Source organism: Phacochoerus africanus, chromosome 1, assembly GCF_016906955.1.
Source record: "Phacochoerus africanus isolate WHEZ1 chromosome 1, ROS_Pafr_v1, whole genome shotgun sequence".
NCBI lineage: Eukaryota > Metazoa > Chordata > Mammalia > Artiodactyla > Suidae > Phacochoerus > Phacochoerus africanus.
In genome coordinates, this window is record NC_062544.1 from 279940730 (window position 1) to 279959797 (window position 19068).

A 19068-nucleotide genomic window follows, 5' to 3' on the forward strand; every position below is an offset into this window, starting at 1 on the left:
CCTGGACTCTTCAAGTGGAAAAGGGTTCGGGTTTATGTAATTAATCCTCATTCCTGAAATGAGAACAGAACTAGCTTCCACCCAGATCATAAGACATCACTCACATGTTTACTGTGTATTCCTGGGAAAGGAATTAGGTCTTAAAACTAGAAAGATGTCTTTTTTTTTTTTTTTAATTAAGAGAGGAATTCCTAAAGAGCATAGTATAGGGTTCCAGTGGTACTTGGTCTAATGCTCCTTTATCTTGTAATCATAAGATGCTTAACCAACATTAAGAGGACAGGGGTGACACTGCCGTGTCCTTATCCCCCTTCTCAGCTCCCACTCCTGGAGCTCTCACTGAGACCTTGTGGCCGGCTCGACTCTGCAGGGCAGCAGAGATACATGGAATTAAAGCTGCAAGCTGTACTTACTGTGCCTTTTTCTTGGAGGTCAACAAAACCACCTGCAACTCTGCCCCCGGCGGGGCTGACCATGACTTTATCAATGGCAGGGATAGAGGTGGAAACTGGTCAGATTTTTCCTGTGACCTGAGTTTGCTCTGCTGCCACCAGCCCCTGTAACTTTCACCCTGTTAATCCTGTTGTGAGGCAGGGGAGCCCGTTGAAAAACAGAGGTATTTGTCTTCATGCCCCCCGCAACCCCACTAATTTCCATCAACACAAGTATATGGATGTCGTCTCTGTGGACATATTTAAGGACAGCCCTTGCAAAAGCCAAGGCACCTTGACTAATTTGTGTTTTCTTTTATGGTGAGCTGGGAACTATTTATTATTCTCTATGTTAAGGGCTTTGCCTTTTTTTTTTTTTTTTTTTTTCCTTTTTAGGGCCACACCCAAGGCGTATGAAAGTTCCCAGGCTAGGGGTTGAATTGGAACTACATTTGCCAGCCACAGCAATGCTAGATCCAAGCCACATCCACAACCTGCAACACTGGATCCTTAACCCACTGAGGCCAGGGATTGAACCCACATCCTTATGGATACTAGTCAGATTCATTTCCGATGAGCCATGATGGAAACTCCTATAAATGAAAGCTTTTGCATAGTTTTTCCTTACATAAAAACTCTTCATCTGAAGTTCTCCTGTGCGGCGAACCCAACGAACCCAACTAGCATCCATGAGGATTCTGGTTTGATCCCTGGCCTGGCTCAGCGAGTTAAGGATCCCACGTTGCCGTGAGCTGTGGTATAGGTCACAAATGTGGCTCGGATCCCACATTGCTGTGGCTGTGGTGTAGGCCAGCAGCTGCAGCTCCAGTTTGACCCCCAGCCTGGGAACTTCCATATGTTGCAGGTGTGGCCCTAAAAAGAAAAAAAAAAAGAACAAATTCTTAATCTGTTTCACTAACTTTTCAGAAAGCAGTTTTTAATAGATCTTAAAGGAACGTGTTCCTTTAATCGGACTGTCACCCTTTGCATATTTAATTAACTTTGCTTTTTTTAATATCCAGTTGGAAGTCCATTATTGACCATCTCCTGACTCATGAGAAAGCCATGTTTAAAGATTTAATGAGTAAGTTCTTCTGTGGTACTTGCACATAAAGTCACCCTTTACAGAACCAATGCCTTTTGGTCACAATCAGCTTTACCACGTATTTCAGGACCTTGCTCAAAACTTTTGTGGTGCCATCCTGGCTGCAAACTGTGATGTCAGGACTTCCCAGTTTCAGTGTGTTCATCAGAATGCCTCTAACCACCTTTTCCACAGTTTTATAGTAGAGAAAATACTTTTGAAAGTAATGGTAAGTTGATCATAGTCTGTTAGGGGTCCTTTCCTGTACCTCACAGCCTCTTCAAATACCGGTCATTAAGTATCATGAAAGCAATGAGTACTTTTATAAATTTAAATATGTGAATAATAACCATACACTCTTGCTGAACCAAGGCCATGATCTTTCACCAGGGAAGATAGGAAGTAACACTAGTAGGAACGTCTGATCACCTACCTCTCAGTGCAGTTTTCTCACCAATGGAACTTATTTGCTGTATTTACTCTAGACATGCAGAGCAGTTCTTTAAAACTGTTCTCAAGTTTTGAGCAGAAGGCCATGCTGCTGAAGCGCCAGGCTTTTGCTGTCTTCAGTGGAGAGCTTGACCAGTACCACCTCTACCTTCCTTTGATTCAAGGTAAGAAGGCCACCCCCACCCCACCCCACCTGACCTCCCCTCCACCCCCTGCCCCACAGACTGGCCCAGAGTGCCAAGAGGTGGCAACCAGAGGGGCCCACAGCCCATTTTGGCAGAATGATTTGAACGTTAAATGAGTGCTTGGCAGGAGTGATTGTAGAAGAGCTTTAGAACTATATTGGTACATCTGAAACTTTAACTTATCTACTACTGTTTTTGGCTGAACCTGTGACACATGGAAGTTCCCAAGCCAGGGACTGAACTCCAGCCACAGCAGCGAGCCAAACGGCTGCAGCGACCATGCCGGACCCTTAATCCACTGTGCCACAAAAGAACTCCTGAAACTTTATTTTAAAAATCAGGGTTTTTTTCCTTTTTATAGCCGTACCTACAATGTATGGAAGTTCCCAGGTGGGGGGTCAAATCGGAGGTGGAGCTGTAGGCCGAGGCCACAGCCACAGCAACATCAGATCTGGGCCAAATCTGCAATCTACACCATGGCCATGGCAACATCGGATCTAAGCTGCATCTGTGACATACGCTGCAGCTTGCAGCCACATCAGATCCTTAACTCACTGAACGAGGCCAGGGATTGAACCTGCATCCTCATGGATATTAGTCAGGTTCATTTCCACTGAGCATGACAGGAACTCCTAGTAGGTAGTTTTTAAAGCCTAGCAGTGCTTTCTCAGTACTGTCTTCTACTCAAATCTCTGCTGCCTTCCAGATACTTGGGATTTCAAACACTAGCTGAGGCCAGTAAAGAAGCAAGATTTCAGAGAAGTACCTAATTTTTTTGTTTTTTGTTTTTTAGGGTCACACCTGAGGCATATGGAGGTTCCCAGGCTAAGGGTCAAATTGGAGCTACAGCTGCCTGCTTACACCACAGCCACAGCCACACCATATCTGAGCCATGTCTGCAACCTACACCACAGCTTATAGCAACACCGGATCCTTAACACACTGAGCAAGGCCGGGGATCGAACCCACAACCTCATGGTTCCTAGTCAGATCCATTTTCTCTGCACCATGATGGGAGCACCCTTCCTGGGCAGTTTTTTCTCTTCATATACGAAATATTCTTTGCTTCAAAAGGAATGATTGTGGGTATTATACATGATTTTGAAGGGTTTTTTCCCCTCCTCATAAAATGTCGAGGTGGCAAAGTGAACATTCTATTTTAAATTCACCCTCTGAGATATGAAAGAATTCTTCTTTTTTTTTTTTTTTTGTCTTTTTGCCATTTCTTGGGCCGCTTCTGCAGCATATGGAAGTTCCCAGGCTAGGGGTCCCATTGGAGCTAGCCGCCGGCCTACGCCACAGCCACAGCAACTCGGGATCCAAGCCGCGTCTGCGACCTACACCACAGCTCACAGCAACGCCAGGTCCTTAACCCACTGAGCAAAGCCAGGGATCGAACCCGCATCCTTATGGTTCCTAGTTGGATTTGTTAACCACTGCGCCACGATGGGAACTCCTGAAAGAATTCTTAAGTAAGAATGTGTTTTCCTAAAGACTCGTGGCTTAAATGGAATATGATAAATCTTTAGAGAATCCTATGAAAGGAGTTCCTGTTGTGGCTCAGTGGATTAAGAACCTGACTAGTATCCATGATGTTGCAGGTTCGATCCCTGGCCTTGCCCAGTGGGTTAAGGATCCCACATTGCCATAAGCTGTGGTGTAGGTCACAGGTATGGCTGGGATCCCTCATTGCTGTAGCTGTGGTGTAGGCTGGCAGCTGTAGCTCCAATTCAACCCCTAGGCTGGGGACCTCCATATGCTGCAAGTACAAAAAAAAAGACCAAAAAAAAAATCATATTAAATATCATGAAGACTAGAGTAACAAACAATTTTACAAATATTAAAATTATGGCATAAATCCTTTTTGGGGACTCAGACTTATTAAGGTGCAATTTACATATGGTGAAAGTCACACTTCTGTCTATACAGTTCTGTGAATTTTGACGAACACACATGGTCACGTAACCACCACCCGAGTCAAAGCACAGAACGTTTCCATCACCCCGAAAGTCCCCTCGTGCCCTTCAGAGGTCATCTCCTCCTCCCTTCCCCGACCCAGTCCACCACTAATCTGCTCTGTTCTTCTAGTTCTTTTCCAGAATGTCCTGTAAATGAGATTAGACAGTGTGTAGCCTTTGAGTCTGGCTTCTTTGACTCACGTAATGTATTAGGGAGTCATCCATTCTATTGTATTTGCCAATAAATAGCTTATTCCTCTTTATTGCAGTTTATTTATAGGAGTCCATTCTGCGACTTGTTTACCAGTTCACCGGTAGAAGGGCGTTCAGGTTGTTTCCCCATAGAATTCTGATATGAATCTCTTACTCTGCCCTCTTAAAATTTTTTTCTTATAAATGTCTGTCAGCTCACAAAGCGTGTGCTCTTCTTTTTTCTATGTTTTGTTTGTTTTTTTTTTTTTTGCGGGGGTGGGGGGGGAGTTGGAGTCCAGACCAGGAATTAAACCTGGGCCTCAGCAGAGACAGTGCTGAATCCTAACCACTGAGACCACCAGGGAACTTCCTGTGTGCTCCTCTTTTTTTCATTTTAGGGCCACACCCAAGGCATATGGACGTTCTCAGGCTGGGGTGGAATCGGAGCTACAGCTCCCGGCCTACGGCACAGCCACAGCAACTCGGGATCCGAGCCGCGTCTGCGGCCTACGGCACAGCCACAGCAACTCGGGATCCGAGCCGCGTCTGCAACCTACACCACAGCTCATGGCAATGCCGGATCCTTAACCCACCGAGCGAGGCCAGGGATCGACCCCAAGTCCTCATGGTTACTAGTTGGATTCGTTAACCACTGAGCCATGAAGGGAACTCCCCCTGTGCTCTTCTTAATGTATCCTGATGACTCTAAATGTCAGTACTGATTCTCAGCCCATGTCCCTACTTGATTAACTATTTGAAAGGTCTTACTTGTTTTAGGTCAAAACAGTAACAGCTTTCACAATGTTAATTATGACAATATTGCATATTTGTGATAATAAAATACTGTTATATTTCAGCTAATGTAATGTCAGCATGTAAAGCATATAAGATGTCTGTGGCATAATGTGTTGACTAGTTAGGAAGTATGAAATGAGATGTGTGAAAGCGGATATTCAGGTGTGGACAGGTCCTTACTCGAGTTACTGACAGGAGGCTGATTAGATCCGAGCGTGACCCCAACTGCCAGGAAAGGTGATGGCAGCCCTCCAAAGACCTCAGCTCAGTGCAGAGTCAAAGCTGAACTTTGGGAGTTCCCATTGTGGCTCAGTGGAAATGAATCTGACTAGTATCCATGAAGATGCATGTTCGATCCCTGGTCTTGCTCAGTGGGTTAAGGATCCTGCGTTGTCGTGAGCTGTGGTGTAGGTGGCAGCCCTGGCTTGGATCTGGCGTTGCTATGGCTGTGGCATAGGCTGGCAGCTGTAGCTCCGATTAGTCCCCTAGTTTGGGAACCTCCATATGCCGCAGGTGCAGCCCTAAAAAGCAAAAAACAAAAACAAAAAACTGAGCTTGGTTGCATCTTTACAGAATTTGGAGGGGAGGCAGAACAACAGGAACCACACTTCTTCTAGTTCACGTGCAGCATCCGTGATGGTGCCTTATGCAAAGGGCCATCAGACAGTGGCCTGAAGGGCTGCATTAGGTCCAGGAGGAGAGCCTGGTGGGCCATGCAGCGTGCCATCCTTTCAGTGCCTTCTCAGTCTGGGGGCAAACACTTGCCCCTTCTCACCCTCATCTCCCGTCACACACTCCCCTAAAATCCAGGCTGAGGCCTGCGGGGCTCAAGAGACAGTGTTAGGTGTGCAGAACAAGAAGAGAACAGGCAACAGCATTTCTCAAACAGTAATGTGGAGACTTTGACCATGGCAGGGCTCAGACATCCAATAATTCTGAGAGGGAGGTAGCAACAACATAGTATTATATACATTTTGTGTGTGTGTGTGTGTGTGTGTGTGTGTGTATTTTGATTTTTAGAGCCGCACCCATGACATATGGAGTTTTCCAGGCTAGGGGTCCAATCAGGGCTACAGCTGCTGGTCTACACCACAGCCACAGCAACATCCGATCTGAGCCTCTTTTGCACCCTACACCACAGCTCACAACAATGTCGGATCCTTAACCCACTGAGCCAGATCAGGGATTGAACCGGAAACCTCATGGTTCCTAGTCCTAGGTTTCCACTGCGCCACAACAGGAATTCCTGTGTTTATGTTTACATAATATATATTTCTATATACATATAAAAGAAATTCAGCACAATGGTGACTTTAGATAGGAGAGGGCTTAGGGCCCTTGGGGAGGGAGGAATTTCTCCAAATAAACCTCTCCACTTTGGATAGCTCAGGGAATGTTTCTCTAAAAATACTACATATTTGAAAAAGTAAACATATTTATCCCCTTTCATTTTTTATTAACCGACAATTTCCAAAGCACTTGCCTCTCTGCTATCATTGTCCCCAGGACTGATATTAGGCCCAGCCTCCATGAGGTCCTGGGGTGATGGAATTCAGAGCATCCTCTGATGGTCCTGGGATACTGACTGACCCCATGGAGCAATGGCACCCCAGTCAAAGGAGCAGATGCATCCAGAAGGTTCTAAGTTGCACCACCTGGTAAATAATTCAGGCCTAATCAGAAGAGGCTGGAATGGGAACATCTGGCATTTGTCCTCTGAGACACCCTCTCAGACACTTTCCTGTCATTGACAGCACTCGAGGGGGTGCATGGGGTGAGGAGCTGAGCAGCTCTGTACATCTTGGCTCATAGTGACATAAATTTTACATTGATCTCAAAAGCTGTACATAAGCTTAAAGCAACTTTTTTTTTTTTTTTTTTTTAAGGGAGGGTGGTTTTCTTGTGGCTCATCAGATTGAGGATCTGGCATTGTCACTGCTATGGCTCAGGTTCAGTCCCTGGCCCAGGAGCTTCCACATGCTGCAGGTGCAGCCAAAAAGGCAAAAAATAAAAATAAAATGCTGTTTATGTAGATGAAAGGAGGACAGGCATCACCCCCCCCCAAAAAAAAGCCCCTGTAGAGGGAAGCAGCAAGATCTAGAGGCAACAGTCTATTCCCTTTAAGCTGAAGAGTGTGGCTCATTCCAGGTCCACTTCCCATGTTTTAAGTCTTCCTCATCATCCTGTATTAGCTCCACTTTTGCATCAGGATACTGAGGCTCAGAGAGATTAGCACCCACGTAAAGTTGCGTGGCCACTAACTGGCAAAACCTGGACTGAAATCTGAACCCTCTGTCTCCCAGTGATGGGCTGTGGTTTGTGTAGGTGCCCTCTGAAGCAGGTGAGTTTCACAGATGGGGAGCAGGGTCAGCAGGATTAAGCAGCCAGCCCAAACAAGGCTCCACAGCCTTCACAGTGGTGCAGGGATTCTGGCTCAGGGCTTTCTCCAACTCTCTGCTCGCAAAGACTCCTTAAGCCTATAAGGTTTATCACTGAGCTAAGAAAAGAATATTACAGATTCTAAAATATGTCATCTTAGCAGAAGAATAGTCTTCTGAATTTAGCTTTTTATTTCTTGCTTTTTAGGACCTCACCTGAGGCATATGAACGTTCCCAGGCTAGGGGTCAAATCAGAGCTGCAGCTGCCAGCCTATACCACAGCCACAGCAACAGCAGGTGTGAGCCAGGTCTGCAACCTACATACAGTACAGCTCACGGCAACACCGGATCCTTAACCCACTGCGTGAGGCCAGGGATGGAACCGGTATCCTCGAGAATACTAGTTGGGTTCATAAGCCACTGAGCTATAATGGAAACTGCCGTGAATTTAGCTTTTATTTGAAGCATCAACATGAGATATGCCCGATTGTGTACAAACTACTTTTTTTTTGATCCTTTCTGTTTCAAAATAGATGAACTCCTGGAGTTCCCGTCGTGGCGCAGTGGTTAACGAATCCGACTAGGAACCATGAGGTTGCAGGTTCGGTCCCTGCCCTTGCTCAGTGGGTTAAGGATCCGGCGTTGCCATGAGCTGTGGTGTAGGTTGCAGATGTGGCTCGGATCCCGAGTTGCTGTGGCTCTGGCGTAGGCCGGTGGCTCCGGCTCCAATTCAACCCCTAGCCTGGGAATCTCCATATGCCACGAGAGCGGCCCAAGAAATAGCAGCAACAACAACAACAAAAGACAAAAGACAAAAAAAAAAATAGATGAACTCCTCAGAGCACTTAATGAGGTGTAGTCTGCTGTTGAGTGGCGTGTCCTACAGGAATTGATTAGATCCTTTGGTTACGGCGTTGCTCAGTTCTGCATCCTTACTGTTTTCCTGGGAGTTCTGTCAGTTATGGTATAGGGAAGTTGAAGTTCCACTCTAGTTGTCCACACTCATTCTCCGCTAGGTTCTGGAAATTCTTACTGTATGTATTTTACACCTCTGTTGTTCAGTGCACCAACATTTAGGAATGTTACGTCTTTTTTATGGCCACACCCACTCCATATGGAAGTTCCATATGGTGGAACTTCAGGTCAAGGATGGAACCCATGCCTCCCCAGCAGTCGGATTCCTAACCCACCGCATCACAGCAGGAGCTCAGGAATGTCGTATCTTCTGGTCGAATGGGCCTTAGCGCTGTGTAATGTCCCCCTTTGACCCTGGCCCTTCCCTCTGCTCCCAAGTCTGTTCTGTCTTATGTTAATAGTGCCACTCCAGGCTTCTGAAAATGGTTGCATAGTGTATCTTTTTCCATCCTTCTACCTTTAACCTACTTATATCGTTATATTCGAGGTAAGTTTTGTGTAAGACAGTGTATAATTGAGTCATTCCTTTAATCCATTCAACCAAATCTCTCTCTTTTAATGGGCATGTTTAGACAATTTGCCCTTAATATCATTGGCTAATCATCAATGTCAGGGTTTATTTTCTGTTTGTTCCTTGTTTTTTATTCCTGTTTCCCTTTTCCTGAGGTTTCTTGAATATTTTTTCAGCATTCCATTTTGATTTATTTGAAGCGGTTTTGGGGTGTATCTTTTTTTTTTTTTTTCCCAGCCCTGAGGAATATGGGGTTCCCAGGCCAGGGAACAGATCCAAGCTGCAGTTGCAGCCTTCATCACAGATGCGGCAACAATGGGTCCCTTTAACCCACTGTGCGGGTCCAAGAATCAAAGCCAGGTCCTGGTGCTGCAGAGATGCTACTGATCCTGTTGTACCACAGCAGGAACACCTATATATATATATTTTTATATATATAGTTTTTTGTAGTGGTTGCTTTAGGGATTATAGCAAACACAAAATATACGTATTTACTGTGGTCTACTGGTATCAACATTTATCACCATTTGGGATGCTTCTCTCCAATGTGATATAGTTGTCTGAAATGCTACCTTTATACTCTGCAACCACAAGCAAGAAATACTTTTTGCTTTCACTGTTCAACATAAGTTAAATACTCAAGAGGAAAGAATATTATTTTTACTCCTTTATTTACCTTTTCTGTTGCTTTCTAGTCGTTCCTGATGTTCCATGTTTCCTACCATTATTTCTTTTCTGTCTGATGAACATCATTTAGCCTTTTTTAGTGCAGATCTGTTGGCAACAAGTTTTGGGGTTTTTTTTGTTTGTTTTTCAGTTTTGTACTCACACCCGCAACAAATGGAAATTCCCGGGCCAGGAAGTGAACCTGTGACATAGCTGTGACCTATGCCACAGTTGGGGCAATGCTGGATTCTTTAGCCAGCTGCCCCTAGGCCGAGGATTGTACCCATACCTCTGCAAGGACCCAGGCTGCTGCAGTCAGATTTTTAACCCACTGTGCCACGGTGGGAATTCCGCTACAAGTTTTCTTAGTTCTCCTTCATGAAGACTTTTTTTTCTACCTTCATTCATCTTATTTTGGTTTAGTCATGGCTTTCTCCCTTCATCTTCATTCTGGAAGGATATTTTCATTGGAAATAGAACAATTCTGGGTTGAAGTTCTTTTCTTTTGGCACTTGAACAATAGCCACTTCTTTCTGACTGTGATTTGAGAAATCTGCTATCATTAAAATTATTGTCCCTTTTAGGTAATGTATCATTTCCCTCTGACTGCTATCAAAATTCTTTTCTGTTTTTAATTTTCAGAAGTTTGATTACATGACCGAATGTGATTTATTTGGTTTTATCCTTATTATAGTTCACTCAGCTTCTTGTATTTGTAGATGTACATCTTTCACCAGATTTGGAAAATTTTCAGTAGTTATTTTTTCAAATATTTTTCCAACCTGTAATCTTTTTCACTCTCCTTCTGGGACTCCAATGCACAAATGCTAGACCTTTTGTTGTCCCACTAGTCTCTGAGACTCTTTTTTTCTTTTCTTTTTAGGGCCACACCCTCGGCATATGGAAGTTCCCAGGCTAGGGGTCTCATCAGAGCTACAGTTGCTAGCCTACACCACAGCCACAGCAATGTAGGATCTAAGCCAAGTCTGCAAACTACATCACAGCTTGCTGCAATGCCAGATCCCTGACCTACTGATCAAGGCCAGGGAGCAAACCCACATCCTCATGGGTATTAGTCAGATTTGTTTCCGCTACACCACAACGGGAACGTCTGTTTTTTTTGTTTGTTTTTTGGGTTTTTTTCCCAATCTTTTCTCTCTCCTTTGTCCAATTTGAATAATTACTATTGATTCCGTATTTAATTTTCATCTCCCACTGTCACTGTCATTTCTATTCTGCTTGAACTCATGAGTAAGTTTTTCTATCTTGGTGATTCTATTTTTTCGTTCTAAAATTTGTTTGGCTTTTCTTTGTATCTTCTGTTTCTTTGCTGACACTTACTATTTCTTATTTGTTTCAAGTGTCCATACTTGGTTATGGGAGTACTTTTAGATAAATTTAAAATCCTTTTCCAATAATTCCTACCTCTCTGTTATCTCTGCATTGGTGTCTTTGTCTTTTCTCATTCAGGTTGAGACTTTTGGCATTCCAGGTTACATTCTTTTCAGTTTGCCTAGGCTGGGATAAAATTTAAAATTTAAAATTTGAAAACCCCAGAGTACTCACTTCCAGGTCCTTCCTTAAGTCCCAAGGCTCCTACCCAGTCCTGCTGCCTTTCCTGCACCTGTTTTCTGATGGTTGGCTTATGTATTTCATTCAAGATTTTTTGGCTTGTTGAGAAATAATATGTAATGTACTTACTCTGTCTTGTCCAGAACCAGAAGCACAAACTTTTTTAAAATGCCAGCTTGCTTGTCAAGTATCTAAGCTATTCATAGTCCTTCTTTTGGTCAAAGTACTTTTATTATTATTATTATTATTATTATTTGCTCTTTAGGGCCACACCCAGGACATATGGAGGTTCCCAGGCTAAGGGTTGAATTGGAGGTGTAGCTGCCAGCCTAAACCACAGCCACAGCAACGTGGGATCTGAGCCGCATCTGTGACCTACACCACAGCTCACTGCAACCCCAGATCCTTAATTCACTCTGCAAGGCCAGGGATGAAACCCGAATCCTCATGGATACTAGTCGGATTCGTCTCTACTGTGCCACAACAGGAACTCCTAGTCAAAGTACTTTTAAAGGCAAGAAGGAAAAAGTCCATTTCGGCTAGCTCAAATAAAGGGAAGTTGATTACACATGTCCTCTAGCGAGCCTTGGCTAGCATGACGGTAGCTCAGCTGTTTGCTGTGGCAATTTGTCATGTTGCTAAAGACCTTACATTATGGGAAACACATTTAATTTTTCAGTGGAGAAGCAGGAAAGACTGTTAGGGACCAGAGAGTTTAACTTACAACTGTTTTTCTCCTACAGGAAATAGTTTTTGTCATGGCCATAAAATCTAAACTTTACTGAATGAAGCTATTTTATTCAGTCACTCCACATGCCTCTCCTCACCCCCAAATATAAATGTCATCTGCTCAGGAATCTAGATGATCTTATAGTTTCCATTGCTCACCAAGCTCTGTCTTTGGTTTCTGTGTGTAATTTTTTTTTTTTTTTTTTAAGGCCACACTGGTGGCATATGGAACCTCCCAGGCTAGGGATTGAATCAGAGCTACAGCTGCTGCCTACACCACAGGCATAGCAACAGCAGGATCCGAGCTGCCTCTTCGACCTACACCACAGCTCACAGCAACGCCAGATCCCTGGCCCACTGAGCAAGTCCAGGAATCAAACCTGAATTCTCAGGGATTCTAGTCAGATTCATTTCCACTGGGCCCGAAAGGAATTCTTTCATGTTTCATATTCTTAGAAGAACATTTACGTGAATCAACCAGTGGATTTCTGGCTTGAGCCAGAAGTTGATACCTTTCTGCAAAGCCACAGCAGGGGAATAAGAGGCACTTAATGCATTTCCTTTAGCAAAGGCTGCAAACCACTGTGCCTCACAAGGAAGAGGACTGGGGGCAAACAATGGGCCCGAGACCATGCCCCCAACACGCGTGTCATGTACAGGGTTGTGGTCAGATGTCAAAGCCATTGTAATTTTATTTTGCCTCTGTATCTAGTAGAAACTCCAAACTGCATATTTGTGTGACCTCTCTAAAATCTTCTTTCCTTAGAACGCCTGACAGACAATCTCAGAGTTGGACAGACATCCATAGTTGCTGCTCAGATGTTTCTTTTTTTCAGAGTTTTGCTGCTAAGAATATCTCCTCAACATTTGACTTCATTGTGGCCAATAATGGTTTCTGAATTGGTAAGTACAAGTATCTTACTTTTGAAAGCAAGGTTGGAGCTTTTTAAAGTGTTTTTTTGGGAATAATGGGAATTCCCGTTGTGGCTCAGCAGGTTAAGGACTGGACATAGTGCCCGTGAGGATGCAGGTCCAATGCCTGGCCTTGATCAGTGGGTTAAGAATCTGGCGTTGCCAGGAGCTGGGACATAGGACACAGACGAAGCTCAGATCTTTTATTGCTGCGGCTGTGGCATAGGCTGGCAGCTGCAGCTCTGATTCAGCCCCTAGCCTGGGAACTTCTATTTGCTGCAGGTGCAGCATTGAAGGAGAAAAAAAGGAATAAATGTATTATTTACTATATATTAAGTTTATCAGCAAAATTTTCAGTCTAGTTGGTAGCAAATGGCTTTTGGTTTGGTAGAGAATATTTTGTAATCATATTTTACCTCCCATCAGTTATTTCAACTAATTTGTATTGCTTGATATTATTTGCTATTTTTAAGCTTTTTTCCCCCCACTTTTATTGAGATATAAGTGACATACAGCAGTGGAGTTCCCATCATAGAGCAGCGGAAACAAATCCATCTAGGAACCATGAAGTTGGGGGTTCAATCCCTGGCCTCGCTCAATGGGTTAAGGATCCGGTGTTGCCGTGAGCTGTGGTGTAGGTCACAGATGCGGCTTGGATCTGGCATTGCTGTGGGATTTGACCTCTAGCCTGGGAACCTCCATATGCTGTGGGTGCAGCCCTAAAAAAAGCAAAAAAAAAAGAGACATACAGCAGTGTATAAGTTTAAAGTGTACGACATATTAATTTGACTGAAATACATCATGAAATAATTACTACAATAAGTTTAGTTAACATCCATCTTGTCTAGATATAAAAAGAAAAAATTATTTTTTCTTTGTGATGACACCTCAGGATTTATACTCTTAATGTTCATATATAACTTACAGCAATGTTAACTAGTTGTCATGTTGTACGTTGTATCCCTAGTACTTAAGATTTTATTTATCTTACAACTTGAAGTTTGTACCTATTTGAGCCCCTTCCTCCAAATTTCCCTCCCCGACCCCCTGCCTCTGCTAACCACCAATCTGATCTTTTTCTGTGAGTTCTGTTTTGCTGGGAGTTTTTTTAGATTCCACTTATAAATGAAATCATAGCATGTTTGTCTTTCTCTTCTGATTGATTTCATTTAGTATAATGCCCTTAAAGCCCTTCCATGTTGTTGGGAATAGCAGGCTGCCTCCTTTTATGGCTGAATAATATTCCACTGCATATGGAGTCAACAATGTCTTTATCCACTCATCTGTTGATGGGCACTTAATGCATTTCCTTTAGCAAAGGAATGTTTCTGTAGTACCTTGGCTCTTACAAATTGTGCTGTTCTGAACATGGAGGTACAGAGAGCTCTTTGACAGTACTTCCACTTCCTTTGGGTGGATTCTCAGATGAGGAATCGCTGGGTCATACGGTAGTTCTGGTTTTAGTTTTTTGAGGCGCCTCCGTACTATTTTCCATAGTGGCTGTACCAGTTTACAGTCCCACCAACATTGGACAAGGGTTCCCTTTTCTCCACATCCTTGCCAACACGTGTCATCTCTTGTCCTTTTGATGACAGCAGTTCTCCCAGGTGTGAGGTGAAATCTCATTGTGGGTTTTGTTTTGTTTTGTTTTGGGGGTGCAGCAAGCAGCGGCTTTATGTGGGCATCTCCGTTCCCAGACCAGGTGTTGAACTCAGGCCACAGCAGTGAAAGCGCTGAGTCCTAGCCACGAGACCAGCCAGGACCTCCCTTCACTGTGATTTTGATTTGCTCTTCCCTGGGGAGGAGCAATGTTGATCATCTTTCATGCACCTCTTGCCATTCATGGGTCTTCTTGGGGAAAATGTCTGTTCGGGTCCTTTGCTTATTTCTTAATTGGATTATTTGGGGGGGTTGCTCTTGATTTGTATGCGTTCTTTATATGTTTTGACTATTATCCCCTTATCAGATGTTTGGTTTGTAAATTTTTTTTTCCATTTCATAGGTTGTCTTTTCATTTCATTGATGGTTTCTGTTGCTTATTTGCTATTTTTTATGCATATGAATTTTAAACATGAAGCTAGGTTTAATCTCTCTCAAATAGTAACTTGAATTCACGATTTTTTTTAAGATTCAGACATTCATACAGCTTGAGGAAGATTTGAAAGAGGACGATGAATCATTAAGGTAAGTGGCGGGAGGGTCTGAGCATATATGTGGAAGTTAGTGGACATCACTCTATGATGGAGGGCCGTCTGGGACCAAACACTCTGTTCTTGAACTACTTGTTTTCATTTTTTTTCTTTTTAGGGCCACACATGTGACATATGGAAGTTCCCAGGCTAGGGGTCGAATTGGAGCTATAGCTGCTGGCCTATGCCACAGCCACAGCAATGCCAGATCTGAGCCACATCTGCAACCTACACACCAACTCACGGCAACGCCCAATCCTTAACCCACTGAGCAAGGCCAGGGGTCGAACCTGCATCCTCATGGCTGCTAGTCAGGTTCTTAACTCTGGCACCACAATGGCAACTCCTTGAAGTACTTGGGAAGGGACCAGCTATTCTGATCATTTCCTAAAAGGAAAACCTTCTTGTGGACATTGCATAGGCAAATAGACTACAGCAAATAGGAATGAATTTGTAACAGGAGTTTCCTTGCACATTTACAGAAATGGCAGCAAAGTCAACAGAATGAAAGTTGCAGTCTCTGATGGAAACGGGCCCTCTGTGGGCGAGATACCCCAGAGTGAACTCATCCTGTATTTATCAGCTTGCAAATTCTTGGACACAGCACTTTCTTTTCCACCTGACAAAATGCCCTTATTTCAAATGTAAGTCGAATATGACCACATGGCTTCTTTGAAAGAGTTTCCTTTTCTTTCCTCTGAAGCATTTTCACTTGTTCTTTCCTGCACAGAGTATGAGATGCCACAGTACCGGTTTCGAGTGGCCAGTGAACTGGCTCAATACCAAGTTTCAGATTACTTACAGCATCTGTGGTTTCATGAATTTGGCTCACAGTAGTGTTTATGGATGGGTGTGTGGGTATGGGCGTGGGTGTTTAGGGGGGTTTTTGCTTCTGGGTGCTTCGAAAACAAGAATCGCCCACAGGTGGTCCTCACGGCATTTGTGTAGTTTAGGGTTTTGTCTGTTTCTAATTGAGCAAATTAAATATGCCGTCTGCAGTTCACTCTGCCCTTGTTGGCTCACATTTCCTACAGGCTTAACACAGCTGCTTCAATGTTTAATTTCACGCCTGGCCCCAGATACCATCTCCCTGTCCTGTCCCCCAAGGAGAGCAGTCATGTAGAAACACTAAGAGAAAGAAGCCAGTCTGTAACGGGTACACACTGGATGATTCCAGCTCTATGATGATCTGTGAAAGGCACAACTATGGAGACAGTAAGCAGATTCGTGTGTGCCAGGGGAGAGCGAGGCAGGGCTAGAGGATTCCTAGGGCAGTGAAACTATTGTGTATGATGCTGTAACGTGGTCACATGTCATTTCACACTTGTCTGAACCCATAAAAGGCGCAATGCCAAGAGTGAGCCCAAAGGTCAACTCTGGACCTTGGGTGGGGATGGTGAGTCAGTGTCTGTTTATCGGTTGTAACAAATGTACCTGGGTGTCGATAGTGGAGGAAGTTGGGTGTGGCGGAAAAACCTCTGTACTTTCTGCTCAGTTTTGCCGTGAACCTGAAAGTGCTCTAAAAAGAAAAAAAATTTTTAAGTGAGTGCTGATAATACAGGAATATGCATAGCAGCATTAAACATAATAGGCAAAAGGAAGAGAACTTCAATGTTCATCAGTGGATAAGTAACATGTGGTGTTTCCACCCAATGAAATGTTCTACAATAAAAGAACTGAAGCACTGCCACACGCTGCAGCGTGGGTGAACCTTGACAATACTCTAAAGTGGAAGCAGCCAGGCACAGATGACCCGTATTGTATGATTCCATGTATGTGAAGTGTCCAGAATTTAAAAGTCTGTACAAACAGAAAACAGATTAGGGGAGTTCCTGCTGTGGTTCAAAGGGATCAGTGGCCATTCTGCAGGGCCAGGACACAGGCTTGATCCCCGGCCCGGCGTTGCCCCAGCAGCAGCGTAGGTCACAACTGTGGCTTGGACCTGATCCCTGGCCCAGGAACTTTCATACGCCTCAGAGAGACCAGAAAAGAAAAGAAAAGAGAAAACAGGGGTTGCCTTGATCAAAGGGAGGCTGTAGGAGATTTCGGGGTGAGCAGGGATGCTACTGGGGGTAATGAAGATATCCTAAAATTCAGTATGTTGATGGATGGTGAACTCTTTGACTGTATCAAAAGCGGTTGTACACTAAATGGATGCGTTGTATGGTCTGTGAATTCGCAGTAAAACTGTTTTAAAGTCTGTCGGTGGGCTCCAAGCCAGCATGCCTGACCTCAGACTTTGTTCGTCCAGTTACAGGTGGGCGTTCGTTCCAGAAGTGGACACAGAGGGCCCTGCCTGCCCATCAGATCTAGAGGAAAATCACCAAGAATACAAACCGCACATCGTCAGGATTCTAGAACTTCTAAAATTAAAATATGGGGTAAATGTTTTCCTTTTTAAAATGTGAATCTGTGGCAGAGGGGAGAAGGGCTAGGCAGTAAGTGAAGCACTTCATTTGCCATTTGATTTTAATGGCTTTGAACAACTTGCAAAGTGTCTCTGACTATTCAAGCTTGGAGACGATGATGCATGCCATCTTTGTTTTTGTCATTCATCTGTCACTTTCTCATCCCAGTTGCTAAGAGGCAAAGCCTCCTGGGTGACACAGTCCTCTAGAAGTTGTCGTGCACACAGAGTCCCACCATGACTTAGAGGAAGGAGGGAAGAGAGGCAGGGCCCCAGGAGCATGGGCTTAGGGTGAAATCCTGGTGAAGACCACAGCTGAGGACCTAGGATTCGGGTTTATGACGCCATCATCAGCACTCACAGTGAATTTTCATAAAGGACCTGTTACTGAACACAAGTCCATGTCCCCGACACACAGCAAAGCTCAACAATACAGAAGCGTCGGCGTTTGAAGCAGAGAAAGATTTATTGCAGGGCCATGCAAGGAGACAGGTGGCTCATGCCTTAAAAAGCCCCAACTCCCTGAAGGCTTTCAGCAAAGCCCTCTTAAAGGCAAGGTGAGGGAAGGGCATGGTTAGTTGTTGGAAACTTGGTGTCGGATCCTTTGTTCTTAGAGCTGTCCACACAGGTCAGGTCACGGTCAGATCAGGATGTTCCTGTTATTCACTGTTTGGGTCGGGTCGCGGTCAGGCTAGCCTATACATTTCAAGCTACAGGAAACATTCTTTGACAAAAGTTCCAGAGCATGACTAAGCCCAGGCAACAGAGCACCCAAGGTTAAAGTCAAAAGGACAGATCTGATAGAGAGTCAGATTCATTCCTCCGTATTACAGACACATCTCTTGCTTTCACCGCCTGCATGTGCTTCGCGCGCCTCCCCAGCCCCTAGCAAAGCTGCATCATTGTCGTTCTTTTGCAGGAAATCAGCAGCTCAGATGAGATCTCCATGAAGAGTGAACTCCCTCTTCTGCGCCAGCGTTCTCTTTCCAGCATTAGGCAATTGATGCCCTTCTTCACGACGCTCAATTGTGCTTTTAAATCCCAAAGTAAATTGCCTGCAGCCACCCGAGCCCCTCCACTCTTCGAGTTTCCTGTCGAAGAGACCCCAAGGGTCTTGAAGCAACTGGAAGAATGTGTCGAATATGATTTTTTGGAACATCTGGAATGTTAACCTTGTAAGACAGAACTCGCTGAATCCATTTACTGAGACTTCGGCGAACACCAGGATGTGCTCCAAACAAGAAGGGAGCCAGCATAGTGCTTTTAAACAAGTCTATTTCAATTTTGAAAGTAAATTTCAGATCACTTTTCTGGTGGGCAGCAAAACACACTTCCTGAATGCCTTGTAATATATTCAGATCTGATTTTATGTTTCTTCCTCAATTTATGTAAAGAAAATAAAATTAATATATCATCTAATGGTAGCAGAAAATTTGTCATGTGAAGTAAAGGATGAAGAGAATGAAGAGTTGTTTTCTTTGTTGATGCAGGTAGATTGGTCTGTGTCAGTACATTTCTCTACAAATGTAAACTTGTTTAGTTTGTTTTGTCTTTTTAGGGCCGCCCCCTCGGCATGTGGAGGTTCCCAGGCTAGGGGTCTAATCAGAGCTGTAGCCACCGGCCTTCACCAGAGCCATAGCAATGCCAGATCCGAGCCGCATCTGTGACCTACACCATAGCTCACAGCTTACAG

The 19068-nt window shown here is 44.2% G+C and overlaps 1 protein-coding gene across 2 annotated transcripts in view; it reads left to right on the forward strand.

The window, feature by feature from the left end:
- The window catches only part of DOP1B (DOP1 leucine zipper like protein B), a 133871-nt gene extending 115132 nt beyond the window's left edge, over nucleotides 1-18739 (forward strand). Inside the window, exons 31-37 of one of the 2 annotated variants that reach the window (XM_047796175.1) lie at nucleotides 1454-1515; nucleotides 2001-2129; nucleotides 12634-12770; nucleotides 14908-14963; nucleotides 15451-15612; nucleotides 17220-17349; nucleotides 18295-18739. In XM_047796175.1, coding sequence (XP_047652131.1) covers nucleotides 1454-1515; nucleotides 2001-2129; nucleotides 12634-12770; nucleotides 14908-14963; nucleotides 15451-15612; nucleotides 17220-17349; nucleotides 18295-18546 — 928 coding nt within the window. In that variant the 3' untranslated portion in view covers nucleotides 18547-18739. Of the gene's footprint in view, nucleotides 1-1453; nucleotides 1516-2000; nucleotides 2130-12633; nucleotides 12771-14907; nucleotides 14964-15450; nucleotides 15613-17219; nucleotides 17350-18294 lie in introns of those variants that run through there. The other variant, XM_047796183.1, reaches the window with a different exon arrangement.
- Nucleotides 18740-19068: the final 329 nt, after the last annotated feature.